Below are 23822 nucleotides of genomic sequence, written 5' to 3'. Positions count from 1 at the left end.
TGAAAAAATATGTAAACAAAATAATATTATTGCATTGCATGTTAAGGAAATAAATCCTTTACTCAACTTAAGCAGTACAGTATAAAGTACCGATGTATTTCTGTATAATATATAATACAATAAAAAAACACAAAAATGAAATAAACTTACATATAATGATTTTTTAACATGTATTTAGTCATGGAAACAATATTTTTAACAAACTGAATGTCATGCAAATGTGTGTGTGTGTGTATATATATATATATATATAATAAAAAGAAAGCAAGTAGATAAAATAAGAATAGAACAGAGTGCTAGAGTTAAAGTGTCAATGGTAGATGGAAGAGAGAAACAAAATAATATAGTTGCATTTCATTCAAAATTATCGAAAAATTTATATTATAAATTGAATAAATATCAGAAAATCAAAAATAAAATCAGTATTTAAATATATATTGCCTTTACTCACACTTCTAAAAGTAATCCATGCCACGTGTGATATCTTTTTGATCCTTAGAACTGCCAACACAACACCAAGGGTGAGCTGTGTGAACAGTGTGCTGACGGTTTCTTTGGAGATCCAACTGCTGGAACCCCTGAGGACTGCCAAGCGTGTGCCTGCCCCGGCACTGACCCCGACAACCAGTTAGTCTGAACCTACCCCTGTAAACCTTACCTGACCCTGCCAGCTCCTGCTTTCACAATATCTGCCTCTCTTGCAGCAAGGTTTTTAATAGTCATTTTATTTGCAGATTCTCTCGTACCTGTGAAAGTCTGGGTAACGGAGGCTACCAGTGCACTGCCTGTCAGCCCGGCTACACCGGCCAGTATTGTGAACGGTATGCTCACGCTTCTTGTGCTGTTACGATGGAATTCAGTAAGGCGTGTTTAGATGCAATTATTATCACTAAAATGTTTAATGTGATACTCCTCTTTCTCCATAGCTGTGCGTCTGGATATGTCGGAAATCCACAAGCGAGAATCCCCTGCCGTAGTGGTATCTGTTCATTTACTATTACTTTTAATAACTCAAATCAAAATTGGAGGTTTGTGATTTTCAGCTGAAGTCAATGGCATTTATATGCTAGTGAGCTCATAAAAGCTGACTATGCATGTTTAATAAATTATGCATATGAACACACACATACCCACAATACCACTTTGGAAACCATTAGCAAATTATGAATGATTGTCAGTAAAAAAAAAAAGGGATGCCCCCATTTTCCTGTATCAGATCTTCAATTGCTTTAATGGGGTCTCTACACAAATGGTTGAGGCACATTTTTGTCCCCCTGCATTTTGTGAAACAGCATTTCTGTTGGACAGATTCTAGTAGAGTGTGTTTGTCTGTCATCAGTTGCTGCGTCTCTAGTGGTGAAGGTGTATCCAGAAAGGGTTCAGGTGGTGCAGGGGCTTCCAGTCACTCTCAGGTGCCAGGTGTCTGGATATCCACCGCACTATTTCCACTGGTCCCGTGAGGATGGACGCCCAATCTCCAGCACAGCAGAGAGACGCAGACAAGGTACTGCCCACATTCCTACAAGCATGTTCAGATGACTACAGGATCTCTCAAGATGTCACAAATGAATCTTCTGTAAAAAGCAAGCACCAAAAATAGAATTAAATGCTTCATATAGCATATCTATTTTGTGGGGAAGCAAGTATTATAGTATATTGCAACCAAGCCCAAAATACAATAAAAACAGAAGTATTTTTACAATTTAAAATAACTTCCTCTATTTAAATCAGTTTTCAAATGTAATTTATTTCTGTGATGGCAATTTAGAATTTTCAGCAGCCAGTCTTCAGTGTCACATGATCATTAAGAAATCATTCTGAGATCAATAAATACCTTTTATTATCAATGCTGGAAACGTTGTGATAGCTTTTTGCAGGTGACTTTGAAGATAAAGTTCAGAACTTTTTTAGCATATATAACAGCACAAGTGATAGTGCGAGTTCATAAGCATGGGAAATCGTTTCATACCACATTGCAGGAGAGGAGTTGCATTTTCCCAGTGTGCAGCCCAGTGATGCTGGCATCTACATCTGCACCTGCCGAGACCAGCGCAGCTCCAATAGAAGCAAAGCAGAAATTGTTGTTACAAGTAAGGTGTTCTTTTTTTTGTTTTGTTTTGTTTTGTTTTTACCATAAAAACACAATATGCATATTATTCTAATCTTTCACTGTATACTGATTAAATTTATGACATTAATTAAGTTTTTAAAGGTTGCTTTTGTTTTACCCTCAAGATGCATTTACTGTAGAACAAAAAGTGCCCCTATTATGGGTAATGAAAGGTTCATATTTTGGTTTTGGGAGTCCCCAACAACAGGTTGGCATGCATGCAAGGTCAAAAAGCACTTTCATTGTCTTATAACATGCATTTATTTTTACCTTACTTGCTCAACGATTTATTTTTCCAAACCCCTCCTTTGCGTGACTCTAATTTGTGGTGATTGGTCTCATTTTCATTTTATCATGCCTGATAAAGCAGCGTTTGTGAGCACAGTGCTGCTTTGTACGGCGTTACTGGGAAAACCGCTTTTTTAACCGCTCCAAAAGCGGCACCTAGTGGCAAAGAATGAATTTGCATTTTCATATAGACCAAAGCGAAAAGACCAATAAGTGGGTGGGCAATATGCTAATGTTTCATGTTGACTCAACATGAAACAGCTTGGGATTCGTTTTAAAAACGACTCGTTTCAATGATTCAGAGTCGACTCTTTCTTTTGAGAGACAATAACTTTATACACAGTGCACTTTGCAGGATGTTTTCATTCAATTAGAGCTGTGTTACATACTGCACGAAAGGTAATTTTCAAAAATCCATAATAGGGGCACTTTAAACAATTTATTTGTGAATTTGGATAATGTGAGGTGTTCAATACATTTGATGATATTGAGTCATTTAGTGTTCTCAAACTAAATTCTTTACATTTTTATATTTGTAATACTTACATTTCACTGCTGGTCATATGCTCTCCATATAACCATGTATGTGACAAATAAAAGTCTTTAGTCTTTATATTTTATTTTAGAATAATATATACAGTAATTTAAATGTATTTATATTAATTAATTTTGCCTTTTTTTGGGACACACTGGTCAAGGTTCAAAAACATTTTTCTTTCTCGATTGACACACTGCATTTCCCTCACCAGCCTTACCATCCAAACCTATTGAAGTCTTTATTGAGGAGCCCAAACTACAGAGTGTGGCAGTGGGATCTACAGTGAGCTTCATCTGCACAGCCAAAAGCAAGGTATGAATGTCATCTGCACACACATCCATCACAGACATAATCTTAGCCTCCCTGACTTCCAAACAGATGGGACAGAGAGAGAGAGAGCAGGGTTTGGCTGTGAGTATGCGTGACTGTAAGTGAAAATATTTGAGGACATGTGCTTCTCTCGTAGCTGCCAGCGTACACCCTGGTTTGGACCCGCATACGGAACGGCAAGCTGCCTAACCGGGCCATGGATTTCAATGGAATTCTGACCATTCAAAACGTGCAGCCTGAGGACGCAGGCACCTATGTTTGCACAGGCTCCAATATGCTTGGCATGGATGAGGGCACAGCCACACTCTATGTCCCAGGTTTGTGATTGGCACCACATCATTTAAACCTCCCTGCCTTTTAGTTTTCTGTCTTTCTCAAGTTGCATGTCTCTTTGCTTTTCTTCATTGCCCCATTTTTTGTGCTGTTTGTGCAAAATTCTGCTTTGTCTTATGGACAGTGGCATGGCTAACTCTTCATTTTGTGTTTTAATTATCGCATTAATCAAAAAAAGTGCTTTTTGATTGCTTCCTGAGGTTTTTTTCCCACTTACACAAACTTAAAAGGCTTCTCATGTTGCCAGTGTAAAATCTTTACACCAGACAAATTGATACAGCTTGTGAATGAAAAGCAAAACTTTGTACTCAATAACTAAATCTCAGAAAATTATTTTTCAATCAAATCTAATCCAGTTCCTGAAATAATTTTTTCATGCTCACAAATGGTGTTACAAGCTAAAATCCTAAGCAAAAGCTGATTTGGGGTCAAGAATATTAGAAACTTAGAATTTGTTCTTCAATGCTCTTAATTAAGGACTTCTCATAAATTTTGTTATGTGAATCACATATCAATGCAGGTGTACAAAACAGACTCCCATGAAGACTGACGGCAGTTTAATCATAATTAAACCTTTGATAAAATAATTTCCTTAATAGCAGTTGGTTTTTGGTTCAGAATATTATGCAATTGCACAATGAAACGAGCTCCACAAATTTTGTGCAAATTGTTCATAAGATCCATTTTATGTAAATTGTTGTATTAGATTCAGATATAAATTTTTGATTTACACAGAAATTTAAATTTGCACACTGACACTGTGCAAAAATGTTGTCAAATATTTTACACAAATTAGCACATTAAATTGAATATATGAAATGTACATAAAATGGATTCATGTGAAATTTGCAGCAATATTTGTTTTGCTTGTGTTTAATGAATAAGGCCTAGTGATTTTACTAACCTTCAGTCTAATATGCATTACATTCATGCATAGAGTTCTTAGTAGCGGTCAGTGAAATCAGCTGCGGGTGTAATTGGGTGTTGTCATGGTGGTGGTTCTGTGTCAGTCTTCTTACTAGTGGGGGATTTGTGTCTTATTTTCCGGGCATGTTTACTGTCATTTCCCTCCTGAGGTGGTCTTTTGGGGATAGGTGGTTTATAAGGTAGGGAGGTGTCATAAATGCTGGGACTCATCAGCCAAAAGGACTACAGGCACAAGCCAGATGTGATTCCACCTCTGTTTTGTCATGGAAATGTTCTTAAATTTTGTATTTGAAAATGGTGCTATTAATAGTGCAGTAGTTTGAATGTTGACTTTTTCCATGAGTGTCATATTTTCCATTTCAAATTGTTTCTTTTTCTTCTCTCTTTTTGGTCATCTAAATGGATTTGAAACTGCCAGTGGTTTAGGCAGTGAGATTTTCAAATGTAACTGTTTCTTTACAGGTTTTGTAAACTCAGTTATATTTAGCAGTAATCAGAGACATTTCATAGATAATGCCTTTCAAATGTTGCCGACAGAGATGTGTACTGTAGTTATTGCTTAGAACTTAATTCCATATTTATTTTTGACTGGTTTTACAAACTACTGTAAAAAATAACTTTGGTTTACATTTACAAACACAGTTAGTTCTATAACAGAAATGATGTTTATGTCGACTCTTAAGGTGTCATGTGTATGTTAAAACAGCTTTCAAACATTTTTCACACATTTGTGTCTTTTCATTGTTTATTTTCTTTTTCAGTACGTATGTTTTACACTAGAACGGTGCTTTATAACTTTTGATTTTCTTTTCAATCAAGCATGTTAGGTATATTCAGTTATTTTAGTAATTAAAACAATATTTAATTTTGTACATTTTGAAATGGTGCTGTATCTTGAGAAAATATGATTTTTTTTTTACATTATGATTCCATTGTATTTGATTTGTCTAAACTGTGAAATGTATGTACAAATTATTGTTAAAATGGTGAATATTAAAATAACAGGTAAAACACCTTCACTCTGTGGAATGAAACTGAAATCCTAAAATAGAATTTTCTCAATCACAAGCTGTATTCAAAGAAAATACAATATGAATGATTATATTGAGGTAAAGCTTTTACATGTGTTTTGATACTAACCTGCATGCTTTGATTGCATCTGAGTGCTGTTTCTTCCACTCCTCTTTTAATTACACAGACAGTGTGCTTGCCTTAGACTCATTTTTAAATGTCTTCTAAATGTTCATTGAGTTTTCAGTAGGTAAACTCAATGCCCTCTTTGATTCTCAATGGGGCAAACTATTGCTTGCCATTTTACAGCAACTATTCTTCATGATCTTTTCCACCATTGACTACAATCTAACATGACAAGTGCTGTAAATCAATGATACTGGAGCATAATTGTGTTATTGGGAAGAACTTCATTTGCCTTACTAAAAAGCCAATGAAAAGCTTCCTTGTACAAATAAGCTTTATGTGCTGTATATCTCAGTCAAAATCCAGATATAAAAGGTAAAAAAGAAAATACATAACAACATCATATAAAATTTGACATGTACTGATGTAAACATGATTTAAAATTTGACATGTACTGATGTAAGTAGTATGTGAATGAGATAAACCTCAGGCATTCTGAGACATTTGTAAAGCTGCCTGTTTAAACATGATTTACTTTCATGGAAATATAAAATGTAAGCTTGCCTAAACTTATCTAGAGATAATTTAGTCCCCACCTATTAAAGTATATTTTCACAGCAGCATTGCAACAAAAGAAATGCAAGTTGTTGCACACTCGATCCGGAGCTCAAAAGTCATGAAGTCTCTAAGTTGAGTGGCATATGCTTTAAATCACATTGAAATGCTAGGAGGCACCAGTGCGCCACTCTCAAAGAACCTTCTGGAGACTCACTTGACAGTATCTGCCTGTCCATCATTCACAGAGGCTTCTCAGTCACAGATGTTTTACACAGCCTATGAGATGTTTGAAGGACATAGAAAGCGTAAGTCCACATGGTTCTCTTCCTCCAGGATTGGAAGGACCTGTTCCTTTCACGCATGCAACCTTCACACCTGCATGCTTTTACCATCTCAAGTAGTGCCAAGGTACAACCAAACTACGAGCATGGTGCTAATATTACAAAAATACCTAAATGACCACCAGAGTTTTATACATATTTATTATTGTAATGCTAAACCTGTTTATGACCACATTTTGGTCAGATACTGTACATGTGTTTTTGAGTTGTACGCAGAAGCATTACTTGATATGTCTAAGCTTTCAAGACTTGTATGGGTCCATTGAAACCGTGAAGCTGCATGCTTACACATTTGGGGACTTCTCTCTGTTGCTAAAGTGTCTTGTATGATTCTTATTTTATTAGTAATTTATCTGTAACAGATATTTTTGGTGCTCAAGACCAGTTCTGTATCAGATTGATAAGGTTAATTTTTTTTTTTTACGATGTTCTTCAAGGTGCATGATGTTATATGTGACCAAACCACCAAACATCACACTTGTTACCTAACAGAGAGGGGTCCCCTACACATTTCATCAGCCCAGTATCATGCTTTTGATATGCAAGACTATGTTGAGGTATATCAGAAATCAAATATCATCCATTATTCTTCAAATACTGTGCCTCATTTATAATGGTCATCACTCATTCGTACATGTCCAGTGCACTGAACTAGGCTCTCTCAAATTTTATAGACCCTATTTAAAAGATGGTTTCACTTTAGAATTTATTTATGGAGACCGATAGATACAGTAGGTGATTATATAGATGGATGAATGAGGTGAAATATTGGTGGGTAGACAGCTAGATGGTTGGGTAGATAGATATGGAGATGTATAGATAAAAAGGGAGGGTAGATAAACATGAGTAGGCAGATAAGATTGGGTAATTAAATAGATGGTTGGGTAGATGGATAAGGTGGAGTGGGTGGATAGATGCTGTATACAGAGATGGGTGGGTATATGATAAATGAGTAGACCGCTAGGATTGGTTAGATGATTTGAAAAAGGCGTGAGTAGACAGTTATGTGGTTGGGTTGAAAGATGTGTAGACAGTTAGATGGTTGGGTGAATGAATGGCTATGTAGATGATAGATGGGTGGTTATATAGAGTACAGTAGATGGTAGTGGGTAGATGTTGAGATGTATAGACAAAAGTGTGGTTAAACATAGAAGATTGGGTAAACCGATGGTTGGGTGGATTGAAAAGTTGAAAATAGATTGGTGGATAGACAAATGAATAGTTCAGAAGGTATATGGTGTGGTAGACAGTGATGGGTGGGTAGATAGATGGATAAATGAGTAGATTGGTGGATAGATAAATGAGTAGACAGAGGATTGGTTAGATGGATAAGTTGAAAAATGAGTGGGTAGACATATAGTTAAATTGATAGATGTGTAGAGAGCTGGATGTTTGGGTGAATGGATAGATGCGTAGACATATTTGATGGTTATATAGATAGAGGTGTCCAGGTAGACGGATGAGTTAGAAAAAAATTGGTGGGTAAACAGCTATATGTTTGGGTGAATAGACAGAGAGATACAGGTTTAGACAGCTAGATGGTTGGGTGGATGGATAAATGTGTAGACAGTTAGATGGGTGGGTAGGTAGATCTCATGCACAAAAAAGTACTTTTATGGACCAAATAAGAACTATATTCATGGAGTTGAGCCCATCATGGAAAAAGTAATGCTTAAATGCCAAGGCAGCTAAATGAGCACTGTTCAGTCACTGAGAAGCAGACCGGAGCTTTCACACACCAGTAGTCCACCCCAGTTGGTGAAAGAAAGCTTTCTTTTGCTCTGTTGCCCTGGAATCCCTATAGATCGAGGGCTCGGCGTACAGCCGAGTTGGCACAGACAGCAGTGAGGGCCTCGCCCTGCCAAGCCCCATCTGCCACTTCTCATCTCCTCAAGCTGGCTGCCAAGAGACATGATTTGACCATCATCTCTGGCAGCTAGACACACGCTGCATATGCTGTCACACCACTATCACTTCATAAACACTCTCACAAACAGACCTTTCCCAAATGTAGAGCTGTTTTCAGTTTTCCATCCATTCGCCTTTTTGTATTTTTAGTGCTTATGATAGAGACCACACAGCAAGATAAATGTGAAAAAACATGATCAATTAATCGGCATGACATTTACACCATGAATGAGAAATTCATTTCACTGAAAATGTTCTTGACCTCTTCTGTCATCGAGAGAGGGTAAGGTCTGTTCTGAATAGGCATTATCTGTAATGACTGGTACTTCAGTTTGAAGTGCTCTACTCCTGTCTGTGATTAACTGGTTTCTACCTCACTGTAGCTACTGAAGGGGCCCAGCCGGTGGCCACAATAAATCCACCTGTGCTGACAGTCCAACAGGGCCAGCGGGCAGAGTTCCGCTGCACAGTGACCGGCAACCCCACCCCTGCTGTGGAATGGATAGGTGAGCCAAGCTATGTATGAGAATATAAATTCATATATTCATTTGTGGTTACTATGCCAAGTAGAACTTGGTTATAGGACATGTGATCTTATGTTGACCCAGTGCAAAATTCCTGCAAAAGAAGAACCTTGTGAAAAAGAAGTACAATTCCCTAGTGAAAAATAAATCTACTAAAATGTATTTGAAATACACTTATTTTATGCTAAGAAAATACAAATACATTTTCATATTAATGTACTTAATAAAAATACCCTGAAATTGCACTTTTGGAATATTAAACTGGTATACTTAATTTTGAACATCTAATTTTGTACTTAATGCACTTTAATTTTGCAGAAGTAGTGCTGAAGTCCAACTAAAGATATACTGAAGTTTGCTAAAGCGGAACTATTGCAAGTATACTTTATGTACACTTTAAATATCTTGCATTTAAAGAGTGACATTATTCAAAGATCATACAATCCTCATCAATAGTGACATTAAAACACATTTTAGGCTTAAAATTAAGAAATGTGCATTGTGCACAAACTAGTACTCCAAATAAAGTTTAATTAGAATTTTTTTTTCTGTAAATCTCGAGCAATATGTCAGTTAATATGTTAATAGACTTAAACTATATTTAGTATGAAATAAACGTATTTTAAATGTATTACTTTTTTTTTTTTTTTTTTACTAGGGTTCAGCATACTTATGGAAATAATATACTTTAAAAGAATATACTTAAGATTATATTGAATGCAATGTTTTCAGACACTTAGTTCAGTTTTTTTAAAGTATACTTTTAAGATTTAAAGTACACTACAAGAGCTCACTGAATACAATTAAGCACACTAATTTTTCACAAGGGGGCCAGAAAAACTGAGATGAAGCCTGGCACTTTTTCAATTCCTTTGCCCAGTCCTCAAAATCTGACTGGTAGATAAGAATGTTGTTGCTGGACCAACAAGGGTGTGGATTGAAGAACATGTCCTACCTTGAAATCATGGAAAGCATTGTTTGTTGAAGAAGATATTGAGTTTTCAGTCTGGTCGTGTGGTTAGGTATTCCCAAAATAACATCAACTGTTCCTTCCTGACTCCTGAATTCTGTCTTATGATATGGGGTTTGTCAGAGGTCCTGGGAACCGAATCAGTTCAAAAGCTGTCATTCGTAATGGGCTGCTGACCATCCCATCTGTGGATCGCTCAGATGAGGGCGAGTACATCTGCAAGGCTCTGAACACACATGGCGAGCACACAGCCCGAGGAGTTCTTCATGTTCAAAGTACACCAGAATACTTCAAGATTTACAGTGTAACAAGCTCATAATGCTGACAAGTGAGTTCTCCTTTACTTTATAACTGATGTTTCAGGTACAAGTCAACCTCACGGTCTACCTCGTGTACAAGTGAGCCCTCAGCGGGTGGAAATTCACGAGGGTGAGACTTTGCGGTTGTACTGTAGGGCCGTTGGCAGTCCCACTCCTGGCCTCACATGGAAGAAGAGAGGTGGTTCACTGCCGCCACAGGTGAGAAACCAGTTTCTCCTTTAGTCATTCATCCTGTTACTCAATCAGGGTTGTGCCATTGGTAATATTTTTCCTAGTTTTTGCCTACTTTGAGTTTTTCTTTCTGTTTCATCCCGTGTCTTGGTGTTTGTTCAGGCAATTCCTTCTCACGGTTTCCATCAGTTTAAAAGCAACAGTCTCGATGTGTTACAGAGACGTATTGAGGAGCTACAGGTCTGTCCATCTGTCTGATGTCTGTCTCACGCGTCCCATCCCACCTGTCTCGCTTCACTCACCCTCACCAAAATCTATGTGAACTAAATGCATGATTCATTTAATCATTCACGTGACATCCATTAGATTATTAGCCAAATAAAGCATTGTAGATTACTTATGTGAGTACAAACAATATTAAGTTTGCTCGTTTCAAGTTTGCACCGGTAAACAGATGTGCTGCTTTCATTTATCAAAGAGTATGTACAGTGTGGTGCAAAATTCTAAATTGTTCTCCCAAAAAAATTTGTACAATTTGCTGAGAATTTACTTACTCTCAGGACTTGTGAGATGTAGATTAGTTTGTTTCTTTATCGGAACAGATTTGGAGAAATATAGCATTACATTAACTCTTCACCAATGGATCCTCTGCAGTGAATGGATGCCGTCAGTCCAAACAGTTGATAAAAACTTCACAATAATCCACAAGTAATGTAAGTAATCCACAAATTGCACATCTGTAATAAATCCATCAAGACATTTTTGACTTAAAACCATTGCTTCCGCATAAAATATGAAATCTGTATCCCCATAATATTGCTTTCTCCAGTGAAAAAGTTGTCTTGTCTTAATCAGGAGTGAAATATGCACTGATCAAACACCTATTACAAGCAAAAATAATACATTTTCTAATATTCTGACAAAATATTTTGATGTGAGAGAGACAGGAGAGGAAGGACTTTTTAACTAAAGGAAGCATTATGTTGGGTTAAAGACATATTATGGCTAGAACCAACGATTTAATGTCGACACCCATTCACTGCAGAGAATCCATTTGTGAGCAAGTGATGTAATGCTAAATTTGAACAAATCTGTTGATGGCCTGAAGGTGAGTAAATTTTCAGCAAATTTTCATTTTTGGGTAAACTATTTCTTTAAAGCAAAGGCTGTACAAACCAAATACTGAAATTAATTTGCATTTTACAATTGAACTCTGGACTCAAATTGTTATGCTTTAAATTAGAAAAATGGCAAAATAGAAAGCCAAACAGAAGCAGTGGACCCATTTCTTTTGAACCCCACTGTACAGGTTTTTGCACTGTTAGATTTGGGTTATTCGAGATATGAGACATGGACGACCCGTCCCATGCTGCTGGAGGGCTTTGGTGTCTTGCGTACCTTGTGTCTTTGTGGACTGGTTTGTTCTGCCTGAGAGCATTGCTGCATTGTGTCAGCTTTTCCCAGGGTGAGCTCTGGTCTGCCGTGCGGCCATGCAGAAATTCTGTGTGCTCTAGCAAACGGGCCGCTTTGAAAATTTGTGAATGGTTTCAGACACTCATTCAACCAAGCCTGCCCCATCCCGGCTCTACTGCCGCCACGCTTCACTAGATCAGAGTTAAGCAGCTTTACCCCTGGATAAAAAATATCACCCCTCCTTACTGAATACAGTCGTGTTTTCTTTTGCAGCGAGTACACTACAGATGTAACTATCAGTTTTAGAGATTCTTTGCATACATGTGTTTACATTTGAAGGTTGATTTACAGGCCTATATGAATCCAGATTTACAATCCAGAATAAGCGAAGAAACTATAAATATGTTTACATTTGAAGGTTGATTTACAGGCCTGGATGTCTCCAGTTGTAGGATTTAGATGTTTTGTAGCATAGCCACTAGCTGCTTTAACTGTCCACTGTCACTATATGTCTCGTCACGTGAAATAATCACTGTCCCCACTGCCATTAATCAGTAACAGGTAATTGCAGGTTAATCATCTGCTAATATAGACCTGTAGCACCATAAATGTAACACCAATGACAAATAACAATCTGTTATGAGGCATAAAAAATTACACTGTCTTAACCAGATAAAACACAAAAAATCTTAAGTCTAAAAGTGTACCTGTATGTCTTAAGCCACCACAAACACTGCCTTTGCATTTTGTGAGGCATTTGGATTATGTCTGCCATGTTGAGCTCATATTTTTTGGATACAAGTAATGCTCCTCATGCATATTAATCATTAAACAAGGAGGAGGATATTCCAAATGGTATAAATCTGCCCCCAGAGGGCACTTTGGAGTGAAAATCATATTGAAGGGTTTTCAAATGTTAGTGTTCAAAACTGGTCACTTCAAAGGGCCCTTCGGAATGAAGAATTTCAAAGGGTACAACTAATGGAGGCTTCTCTACCATTATGCTTTGTCTAGGTTGAATTAGGCAAGATAGACACAAAAGTGAGTTCCAATGAACCCCTCATCCCTTCAAAGCTTTCACTTGATAGTGGAGGCTAAACCCTTCCTAGGGATTAGGTCATAGGTATGAGCACTGCAGGATGAAACGTAGCCTGATTGTGGAAGTGTAGAATTGAATACTATCCACCATTTTGCAACACAGAAGTGCAGTAATAAAGCAATTTTCTGTGAATTTGTTTGACCTCTGATTTATTATCCACTATTGATAAATGACTAGGATAATAATTAAGTCAAGTATATAGTAGATATAACAATTTCCGTAAAAAAAAAAAAACATAACAAATATGCTAAATTATTGGTATGTGTTTTGCACTCTTAAGCTGCAGTGCATTGCAGGTGCGAGAAAGTGAGAGAATTGTTCTGATTGGCTGTGTTTACGAACAATTTCGTTGCATCACATCACACTAGTCTTGGTTAGGACATGGTGATGGCCTCATAACAAAAATCTCTTCATAAATCACTAAAATGCTTTTTACTTAATTTATTTGCAGGTATTACTGTATATTAATGTATTTAAACTGTTTTATTTAAACTAAGTCTTGTCAAGGTAAGTATTGAGTATTAAATTGTCTTCTATTAATAATGCTGTTATGTTTATTCTGTTCCTATTGACCAAACTTACTTGATGTTCACAAAAAAGTCAAGCCAATTTATTTATTTAGCACTTTTTACAATGTGTATTATTTCAAAGCAGATTTACAGAAAATTACCACAGCAATAATATCGTAAGCCCCATTCAGACTATACAGTTTTAGCCCAATTTTGCCACAATCTGCTTGATGTAGGGTGTCGTGGGAATTCGTATAAGTTACCACAATGGGCGTCAGGACACACGATTCAATCGTTTCATCTCGTGTAGTGTGTCATAGTGCATGACATCAACACAGAAAGACTAACATGTTTAATTTTTTTTTTCGTTGTACATGACAAGTTCCATAATATCTGTGACCCTGGCCAATAGGAGCGCATAAGCACCTTTGTACAAGCTTTCAAAATGCCAAAACGAAAGGGAGACAATGGTATCTGGTACGGGTTTTTTTTCTGATGACAAGACAGGGCAAAACACGTTGTTTGCTGGCCATTGTTTGTTTACGCTCATAGCATCTTCTTTCTTGTCTCGCGCTATTGATGACAGCATGCACATTGTTTATGACAGCATTCGATGAATGTTCGGGTAGCATCGTATAGTCTGACATGTTTCTTGTTCACGACACAACAAGATTTTATGAATCAAAATCGAATAATCTGACCATCGTAACCGACAAAAAATATTGTGTAGTCTGAACAGGGTTTAGATTCCATATAAATTAACTAAAAATGTACCTCAAATATCCATACATCCATATCTTCCTCAGGCCCGCATGGAGCGCACTGACATCGGCACTCTCCTCGTACCCAATATCAGGTCGTCTGATGCAGGCACCTATCTCTGTGTTGGAACTAACACTGTAGGTTCCTCAGAAGCTCATATTGAGGTCATTGTAAAAAGAGGTGAGGCAAATCCATTCATTTTAGACTAGTATTTTTAGGATATAATAGTAATATTATTCTGTCATGGTGATCAGGAGAAATCATCCCCTCTGGAGTCACCATCCAGCCTTCTATTGCTTCTGTAATGGAGGGAGAGACTCTAGATCTTAATTGCATCGTCCCAGGAACCTCTCCAGCATCTGTCAAATGGAGCAGGGCAAGCGGCCTGCTGTCATCCAATCATCAGGTTTTATCTCAGCCCACTATGAGGCATATTTGATTCATGTGAAGTATGTATGACAGATCTTTGAGCCGAGTGTTAAATATGAACCATATGTGTGCTTTCATGTGCATATGACTCAAGGTTTTGGGAACTCAGCTGCGGATCCTGCTGGCCTCTGCAGATGACGCTGGAGAATATATCTGTCAGGTGGAGGACGGACCATTCCCCCGTCAGGCTTCTGTATCTGTGTCTGTGATATCCAGCTCCTCCCGTAAGTCCCCTAGATTGATGAGAAACAGGAAAGTATCAATGACCATCACATTCATCTTGCAGATCATTAACAAACATGCTATTATGAAGGCAGAGGCTGTTTCATAATGTTGCCAAATGTCATCTATCTTCATATTTTGGTTTTTCTTCACTTCAGCCCTTCATCTTTTGCTTTGTCCCAAGCATTCATTTAATGATATTTCATATTTGATATTTTTTTCCCATAATGGTGCCCATTTTATGTCAAATACTTAAAGGGGTCATCGAATGCCGATTTTCCAGTTGATATGATTCTTTAGGGTCTTAATGAAAAGTCTTTAACATAGTCTGGTTAAAATTTCTCATTGGTAGTGTAAAACAACACTGTTTTTACCCTGTCAAAAACAGCTCCGTCTACAGCAAAATACAACACACAATTTTAGTGTTGCCTTGACAACAGTTGACTCACCCCGCCCCTCTCTTCCAGCCACTGGATGGATCTTTATCATTATAGGGTGGTTGTGTACACACACTGCCAACACACATTTCAGTTCAAATAGCTTGTAAAAGTGCATGCAGCATCCAATGACCCCTTTAACTGAATCATTGAAATGTTAAATTATACAGCTCTCTTCTTTTTTTTTTCGGAGTATTTTTTTTTCACATTCTATGTTTTTAGGGCAGTTTTTCTTTCATCTCAAGCCCTATTAGGACAGTAATTGTTTCTCATGGGGACGTCATACATTTACATTTGCAACAAATTAGGGCTGAAAAATAATAGCAAATACAGAATTAATATGACAAGAAGAATTCACTACTTTATCTTGAGAAGCGCTAAACCCATAACTAGATCAAAAATGAGAAGACTGCACTACATACAGTAGGCAGATTTGTCCTCCACATTTTAAATGTGTGGAATATTTTTAGCACTTTCAATGGCACTTTTAGCCTAATTTTTAGCCTACTGTGTTTTCTCAACATGTGCCTACTGTATTTTGTGGCCTAATTGTGGAGTAGGTCTCCAGAGCCCCATTATCTCCATTGAGCCACACAGCGCAGCAGTGAAGCAGGGCGAGTCAGCGAGCTTCAGGTGCAGGGTCCACAGCGGAGCCCAGCCGGTGCGCTTAGAGTGGAAACCCACCAACAACCTGCCTCTGCCAGGTACACTGCTGCAATTCACTTTTCATGTCAGTCATCAATTAATATGATGCCTGAATAGAAATGATTTTGCTTCTTTTCATTTGTTCTGTAGATAACGTGAAGATTGGTCCTGACAATTCACTCATGACTATTACCAATGCCCAAGCCAAAAACAAGGGCACCTATCGCTGTGTGGCCAGCAACCTGTTCGGAATGACCCACAGCATAGCTTCACTCATCGTGAGAGGTAAACCAGTTCAGAAACAGTCATTAATAATATTCCAGATGGTGAACTCCATTTTTGGTATCAGTTTTTCTGAACATTTTTGATGCTCCATCTTATAAGCCTATTCTTATATTTTTGTCTGATTTCATTCTTAGAATCTCCTAAGGCTGTAGTGACCCCTGCAGGACCGGTGCGAATCAGGGTTGGTGATCCCATTAATCTCGAATGCCAGGCCGCTGGAGAGCCAAGACCCTCTGTCAGATGGCACAGACTAGACAACAACCGCAAAACGATGCTGAGCAGCCCTGTGCCCGTCGATTCCAGTGCTATCATGCAGGTTATGGGCCGTCTGAAGTCGAGCTGTTGTTGTTTTCACAATCATTTGCTTCTATATGTTAATCAAAGTGTGTTTCATTCTATGTTCAGATCTTAGTTGCACGGCCGGAAGACAGTGGCACGTATGTGTGCACTGCACAGAACAACCAGGGCACAACTGAGACTCGAGTAGAGGTGTTTGTTGAAGGAGGGTCTCAGGTGCCCACTGTCCCCCGTGCCAGCGTACGTGAGCCTATGATAGTCTTGGTAGAGGGATCAACTGCAACACTTCATTGCGACGCCCATGGTAGGAGCAACCTTATGACCTTTAAAATACAACAGGTGAAGATGAAACAAGCAAAATGTCTGCTATTAAAGAGCTTTTTTAATCTTACCTAAAGGATTCCCAAAGCCCACCATCACGTGGTCTAAAGAACGCTCTTCTCTGCCTTGGAGACACAAGATTGTTGACAACAGCCTGGTGTTACCTAATGTGGGCCGTCAGGACTCTGGTCAATATGTCTGCAATGCCACCAACCACATGGGCACCAGTGAAGTTACCATCATGCTGGAAGTAGACAGTGAGCTTAACTTGTTTTTAGAGATGATTGTTTTTATTCCTTGTCTCTCTGATTCATGTTCAGAGTTAGTATTCTTAATTATATTTTACTTTGTTTTCCAGAAAAATTTTCCCCAAAATCAAATGAATGTACTTGAAGCAAAATTGCTTATAATATTATGACTTTAGAGAATATATTTATCATACATCTTTTTTGAACAATCATGTCTGACATCTAGATATTTATTACAAAATTATTATACACCACATACAGTTTTTATAAGATATATATAGGTATATATCTTATATATATATATATAATTTTTGTCTTTTGCCAGAAAACAAAACAAAACATCTAGAATATATTATAATTACAAATTTTCATGTCCATTGCAAAAATTATTTTCTTATTCAGTATTTTTGTCTTTTGCCAGAAAACAAAACAAAACATCTAGAATATATTATAATTGTACCTATTTTCTACATTTAATAAACTATTAATACATTTTAGATAATATACATTTAATTAATTTATCTTGTAAAATAATTGATTTTCTTACTCCATTGGTACACTTTTTTCTTGTTTTAAACATAAACCTCACAAAATTTATAGAAAATTTAAGCTTAAAACAAGATCATCAACAGGGGCACATCAACATCACATCAGCAGGACACCTTAAAATAAAAAGTATAACCAAATACACTAAATAGGTTTCCTCAGAAAAAAAAAAAAATCTTATTTTTTTTCCGAGGTAGTTTATTTTGTTTAAGTCTAAATATTTTTTGGTGGAAAACACAACAAAAAGAATTTAATGTTTTTGAAAATATATTTTTTACATTTTAACAGTGTAGCTTTTGTCTGAATTCCTCCAAGAAGTGTGAAGCATATTTTCCTGTTGTTGTAAAGCTCTCTAAAATAAGCCCGTGGTAATTATCCAACATCCTCTAACTGACATTTCTTTGGTTGGAGCAGCCCCACCCTATGCCACTTCCTTGCCCGATGACGTGTCCGTGCGAGTGGGTGAGGTAATCCGCCTGCAGTGCCTGGCCCATGGCACCCCGCCCATGCGTTTCGAGTGGACTAAGGTCAATGGCAGCTTGCCTCCTACTGGTCAGCAGCAAGGAGGAGACCTCCAGATCAACCTGGCCAAGGAGAGCGATGCTGGGACATACAAGTGTGTGGCCAGCAACAAGGTTGGCAAGAGTGAAGCGCTGGCCAGAGTCTCTGTCCGATGTGAGTACTGACAGTTCACTTTAATGCATGCATCATGCATTCCTTCAAACTCACAAAGTGATCATCAGATGAATTCTAACTAGCATTCAGCTTGACCTCTGACCTCTGTGTCCTGCAGCACCCCTGTCAGTGAAAGTGTCCCCACAGGTAGAAGTGAAGGCTCTGGGCAGCGCTGTGGAGTTTACCTGTGCTGCTAAAGGAGGGTCTCACATTGAGATTGAATGGCTGAAGGAGGGGGGAGCTCTTCCACCAAATCATCACATTAAAGACGGAGTGCTCAGGTGAGTCTCGTCTAATATCAACATCGACTATCAAACAATCAATCAGTCATTTATTTATAAACCACCTTAAAAACCATGAAGGCATAAATAAATAATAAATATCATAATTAAGGTAAATTTATCAGATTTAAAAACACCAGAGTGGGTAACAAACTTCCAGATCTGTATGATTAAGGAGAGGTTGACTAATTCACCACCAAATGTTGGTTTGTGTGAATTAATAAACTTGCGCTATTATTCAAAATATTTTTTATGTTTTTGAAAGAAGTCTCTTATGCTCACCCAGGCTGCATTTATTTAATCAAAAATAAAATTACAATTTAAAATAACATTTCTCTATTTCACATATTTCAAAATACGGTTTATTCCTGTGATGGCAAAACACCAATTATTCCAGTCTTCAGTGTCACATGATCCTTCAGAAATAATAATACTCTGATTTGATCCTCAATAAATATTCCTTACTGTTATCTTGAAAACATTTGTGATGCTTAATATGTTAGCGGAAATTGTGATACATTTCAAAGTTCACAAGAACAGCATTTATTACTAAATAGAATTTTGTTAGTAGCAATTCTTTACTGTTACCTTTCGATCAATTAATATGTCCTTGCTAAATTTTAAAAAAAACTTCCCATAACTTGAATGAAAAATATGTTTGATCATTTTTCTTCCACAAACTTACAGTAATGGAATTTAATAGTATGGTCAAGATTGCTGTTAACACTACAAATTGTGTTAAAAGTGAGAAAATAATGCTAATTTTAAGGAACATTATTTTTTTATTTATTGTTTTTGTAATAACAGTTTTTTTTTAACAGGGTAGTGCACAAAATTACTTTTTTAATCATTAAAATAAGTAAAAAAGAAATCTACAGAAAAATTGTTTATAAATGATCAGTTTAGCTGATTATGACAAAATTATGACATTGTTGAGTGATTTTGCATGCAGTTTTTGATGTATTTATCTGTTTCCCCTGCTTTAATTTTATGTTAAATAATATTTTCTTTGGGATATGTAATATTATTTGCAATAAAATACCCTAATGTTTTGAGTTATGTTGTGTCCTTTATTTCTAATATTTGTGCAGAATTGAGAACCTTGAGCAAAGCAATGAGGGAATCTACACCTGCAGAGCTACAAGTCTGTTTGGACAGGCTCAGGACAGTGGCAAACTCACCATTCAAGGTCCGTTATGATATCCAATATGTTTCCAAAACTTGGTTTACTAAACTTGGTTTACTAAACTAAACCAATGACTTTGTGCTCTTTGTCTTCACAGCTCTACCCAAAGTGATGATCAATGTGCGCACATCAGTACAGACGGTGATGGTGGGCAGCTCGGTGGAGTTTGAGTGCCATGCGATCGGTGATCCTGAGCCCACGGTGCGCTGGAGTAAAGTGGGAGGCTCTCTACCTGTTCATGTGGAAATAAATGGGAACATCCTGAGGATTGATCATGTGGTCGAATCAGATTCAGGACAGTACCGCTGCACAGCCACTAATAATGTTGGCTCGGAGTATAACCAGGTGGTCCTTAATATCCAGTGTGAGTACATTATTATATCCAGGATGTTTATGATGCTTCTTTTGCCAGTGGTTTTTATTTGTATTATGTGACACCATAAAAATGGCAAGCTGAGTCCTAAATCCAATGCACTTTGTAGCCTTGCCTCAGATTTCTGCACAGCCTGAATCAAAGGACGTAACTGTTGGCTCTGATGCGGTCTTGCCTTGCATTGCATCTGGATACCCAGTCCCGACCATCACATGGTCAAAGGTAACCTTTACATTTCCTGGCTAAATTTTGCCCTAATTCAAAACACCAAAAGTACTTAGAGTACTAAGTATGGTTCTGTTCACTTTAAAAAGAGATCGTTAAGCCCATGTGTGCTCTTCTTTCAGGTGGAGAATGAGTTGCCCCCTAAGTGCAGACAGGATGGCCATGTCCTGACAGTCCCTGGTGTCACACACACAGATGCAGGAACGTATGTGTGTACGGCTGCTAATAAGCAAGGAAAAGTCGAGGCATTCACCAGACTCGTAGTTCATGGTCTGTATGCGAGTCCCTTCTGTCTGTAGTTACATATTTTTTCCAGAGTAAGTCTTTAGTCACAATGCTGCTTGTCTGTAATTGTGGCTTTGTGATGAGAGCACTGATTTCATCAGGATGGTTAGACAAAGTGTGGTTCTGCTTAAACATCTCCACAGCATCTGGTTAAATGTCATTAAGTAGATATTTTTATCCAAAGTGACTTATGAAATGCTGCTTTTTGGATGTCTTACAGTGTGGAGATATGGAAACATTAATTATTATGCTACCACCACCAAGCTATTTTTTTATGAGCTGTTTGTTACTCTGAAGAGTTTCTGAGATGGTGTGTCTCTAACATTCATTCATGTTCATATGGTCTTTCAGAGAGAGTGATGCCCTATTTTACCCAGGAGCCACTCTCTTACCTCACACTCCACACTATCAGAAACGCCTACCATGCATTCAGCATCAAAATTACCTTCAGGCCGGATAATGTTGATGGTAAGGATCCTCAAATCTTCCAGATACTTCACTGCACCAGATCTGTTCTAAATATGCAGTTCTGACTTCATTTAAAAGTTTGTCATTACTGAGAAAAAAAAAATGTTTATCATTTTGAGAAAGAATCTTCTCACAGGTATTTTCTATAGTGACTGTTACTCATTAAATCACCTGTTTGAACGTTTTTCTAAATGTCTAATTGTTTGTTCCTCATAAGACAGAAAGCCACACAAATGAATTAATGATGACAGAATTTTTATTTTTAGCTACAAAAATTCATTTGCAGTATTGCTTGTAAAGAGCACACGGTTTCTAAAAAGTTCAGTCCTTGTACAGTTTCTTTTATATGTTTCTTTATTGTATGCAAACTCAATTATTCTTTTTGTTCTTTGCCCTCTTTCACATCTCTTTGGTATGAAGGGCTCATTTTGTATTCCGGTGAGTCTGCTTGCTTGCCTGAGAGTGCCAGAGAGAGCACATGCTGCAAGATGTTTTAATGCCATGCAACAGTGCAGCTTAGCATCTCTCACTGGCCCCTTAGAAGGGTCCTAATGAACATATGCAGGCATGAATATAGTTTATACTATTCATCAAAGCATTTCTGCTTCACATTGAGTTGGTTGCAGCATGATACAGGATTGTTATCATGAACCGACTGAAGCTTTTACACCTGGTAGCGACAGTTATACAGTATGTGTGCAAAATTGATTGTTTCTTTCCAAATAAAAATTCTAAATCATTAAAAAACCCTTAAAATTAAAATCAGTCATTTTAAAGAGAAGCTTTAAGAGTTTGTTACAGCCATAAATGTTATATTAGTTCTGCAATTTTACAGTTTAATGTAAAGTACAATTATATTGTTTTCTTATACATTTTTTTTTTACAGAGCACACTATTACTATTACTATTACTATTACCATAGTAATATTTCTTATTTTATGTAGTATTTGTATATGTATTAATATTTTATTTAGTGATAAAAATAATTCAAAATAAAATATATTAATAAACTAAAATATTAATATTAAAATAATAACATTTTAAAAATATTTTGTCTTTTTATAGCCATCACAACATTTTGGCCAAATTGTGCAGATTTGTACAAACAAGCAATAACAAACCAATTTTTTTTTTTTTAATAGCAATCACATTTAAAATTATATATATACATAATACTATCTTAATGCAATTCACCCCCCCCCCCCCATAAAAAAAAAAAAATCTTGCAGCCCTGCCAATAACTTTATAATAGCTAATATCTGCTGATTGGTTACAATATATTGTGCATTCTTACACATAAAACTGAGAATTTTCGACAAGCTTGGTTAGAATGACTAATAACCCAGAGGGCATGTTCTGTAGCAGTGCTTCCCAAAAAGTTTTGCTTCAGGAACTTATATTGGACGAAGTGGTAATCCAACACATTTTTTGGGTCGCAACCCATCAGTTGAGGGCAACTGGTCTGTACTACCCCATCTGATAGTCATTATGCCCATGTGATGAGCACGGGAAGACTCATGGCATGTGTCCATGCATGTGGCTTGCGTTGGTATTGTGAAATGCTGAACATGGCAGCAGCTTTTCCCTCAGCATGATGCTTTACTTTCAGCTAAAACAGAGGGAAAATGGCTTTGTGCACTGGCGAGCTTTTTGGTTAACTAGGCTGAATGCTGGCACTGGACTTACTTTTCCCTTTATGTCCAGGTATGATTCTCTATAATGGACAAAAGAAGACCACCGGTGCTGACTTCTTATCTTTTGGATTGGTGGGGGGCCGTCCTGAATTCAGGTACATTAATCTTCAATATCAACGTAATCTTAAGCATATAAAATTTCATATGTGAAGCTAAATTTAACTTTGACTTTTTAATGTGATGTTCCAAATGTGCATATTATCCTTCCACAGGTTTGATGTAGGCTCTGGTATGGCAACCATTCGTTACCCTACTCCCATTAAACTGGGCGAGTTTCACACAGTGAAGCTGTATAGGAATGAGACTCAGGGCTCTCTTGTTGTGGATGGAGAAGCTCCTATAAATGGAACCTCACAGGTGCATAATCTCTCTCTCCATAATTTGATTTGTTATGCTTTCTTATTAATAAACCATGTTAAATGGTAGTATAGTGGCGATTAAACAAATGTAGTATAACATGTTCTGTGTCCGAGCAGGGAAAATTCAAGGGTCTGGATCTGAATGAGGATCTTTTTGTGGGCGGTTATCCAAACTACAGCATGCTTGCTAAAACTGCAGGCCTCAAGACAGGGTTTGTCGGTGAGAATACCCTTATGTTATGTGAATTTTGTTGGAAAGTGTCAGTTGTAGCATTATTATCATTTGCATTCCTACACTGAGTTTTGGTCTTTCTTCAAGGCTGTATCAAGCAGCTGATTATCCAAGGTGAAGAGGTCATTTTCAAGGACGTTGATAAAAGTTCCACCGGAGTTTCGAATTGTCCCACTTGCAAGGATCGCCCATGTCAGGTAATCGTTTACAAACAAAATTGTTCTTTGAATTAAAAAGTACAGTGACCCAAAAAAGTGTTTGAACACTTTTCACATATGTGAATTTTATTGCTTCAGTGATCTTAAATTGATTTTTTTTTCTTTTCCTCAAATACTTTGTCTCTCTAACTTTTTGGGATCAGTGAATGCATTTTTTT

At 37.2% G+C, this 23822-nt stretch overlaps 1 protein-coding gene across 18 annotated transcripts in view; it reads left to right on the top strand.

Annotated features, from left to right (window-relative positions):
• The window catches only part of LOC109056836 (basement membrane-specific heparan sulfate proteoglycan core protein-like), a 92189-nt gene that overhangs the window by 65399 nt on the left and 2968 nt on the right, over positions 1-23822 (top strand). For 15 of the 18 annotated variants that reach the window (XM_042751419.1, XM_042751417.1, XM_042751416.1 and 12 more), the window contains 32 exons: positions 500-627; positions 735-821; positions 927-979; positions 1340-1504; positions 1980-2090; positions 3148-3248; positions 3403-3583; positions 6467-6526; positions 8854-8976; positions 10090-10239; positions 10328-10482; positions 10618-10695; positions 14283-14418; positions 14493-14644; positions 14762-14891; positions 15887-16030; positions 16122-16256; positions 16391-16572; positions 16662-16857; positions 16952-17131; positions 18083-18343; positions 18462-18624; positions 19716-19813; positions 19908-20174; positions 20293-20405; positions 20531-20678; positions 21045-21161; positions 21582-21599; positions 22866-22950; positions 23068-23212; positions 23332-23434; positions 23534-23643. In XM_042751419.1, the coding sequence (XP_042607353.1) occupies positions 500-627; positions 735-821; positions 927-979; positions 1340-1504; positions 1980-2090; positions 3148-3248; positions 3403-3583; positions 6467-6526; positions 8854-8976; positions 10090-10239; positions 10328-10482; positions 10618-10695; positions 14283-14418; positions 14493-14644; positions 14762-14891; positions 15887-16030; positions 16122-16256; positions 16391-16572; positions 16662-16857; positions 16952-17131; positions 18083-18343; positions 18462-18624; positions 19716-19813; positions 19908-20174; positions 20293-20405; positions 20531-20678; positions 21045-21161; positions 21582-21599; positions 22866-22950; positions 23068-23212; positions 23332-23434; positions 23534-23643 (4275 nt within the window). The remainder of the gene's footprint in view (positions 1-499; positions 628-734; positions 822-926; positions 980-1339; positions 1505-1979; positions 2091-3147; positions 3249-3402; positions 3584-6466; positions 6527-8853; positions 8977-10089; positions 10240-10327; positions 10483-10617; positions 10696-14282; positions 14419-14492; positions 14645-14761; positions 14892-15886; positions 16031-16121; positions 16257-16390; positions 16573-16661; positions 16858-16951; positions 17132-18082; positions 18344-18461; positions 18625-19715; positions 19814-19907; positions 20175-20292; positions 20406-20530; positions 20679-21044; positions 21162-21581; positions 21600-22865; positions 22951-23067; positions 23213-23331; positions 23435-23533; positions 23644-23822) is intronic. The other 3 variants (XM_042751420.1, XM_042751421.1, XM_042751415.1) reach the window with 3 other exon arrangements.

This window comes from Cyprinus carpio, chromosome B23 (genome assembly GCF_018340385.1).
Source record: "Cyprinus carpio isolate SPL01 chromosome B23, ASM1834038v1, whole genome shotgun sequence".
Taxonomy (NCBI): Eukaryota; Metazoa; Chordata; class Actinopteri; order Cypriniformes; family Cyprinidae; genus Cyprinus; species Cyprinus carpio.
The sequence above is the reverse complement of the archived record's forward strand: the minus strand, read 5'-3'. Positions and strand labels throughout refer to the sequence as shown.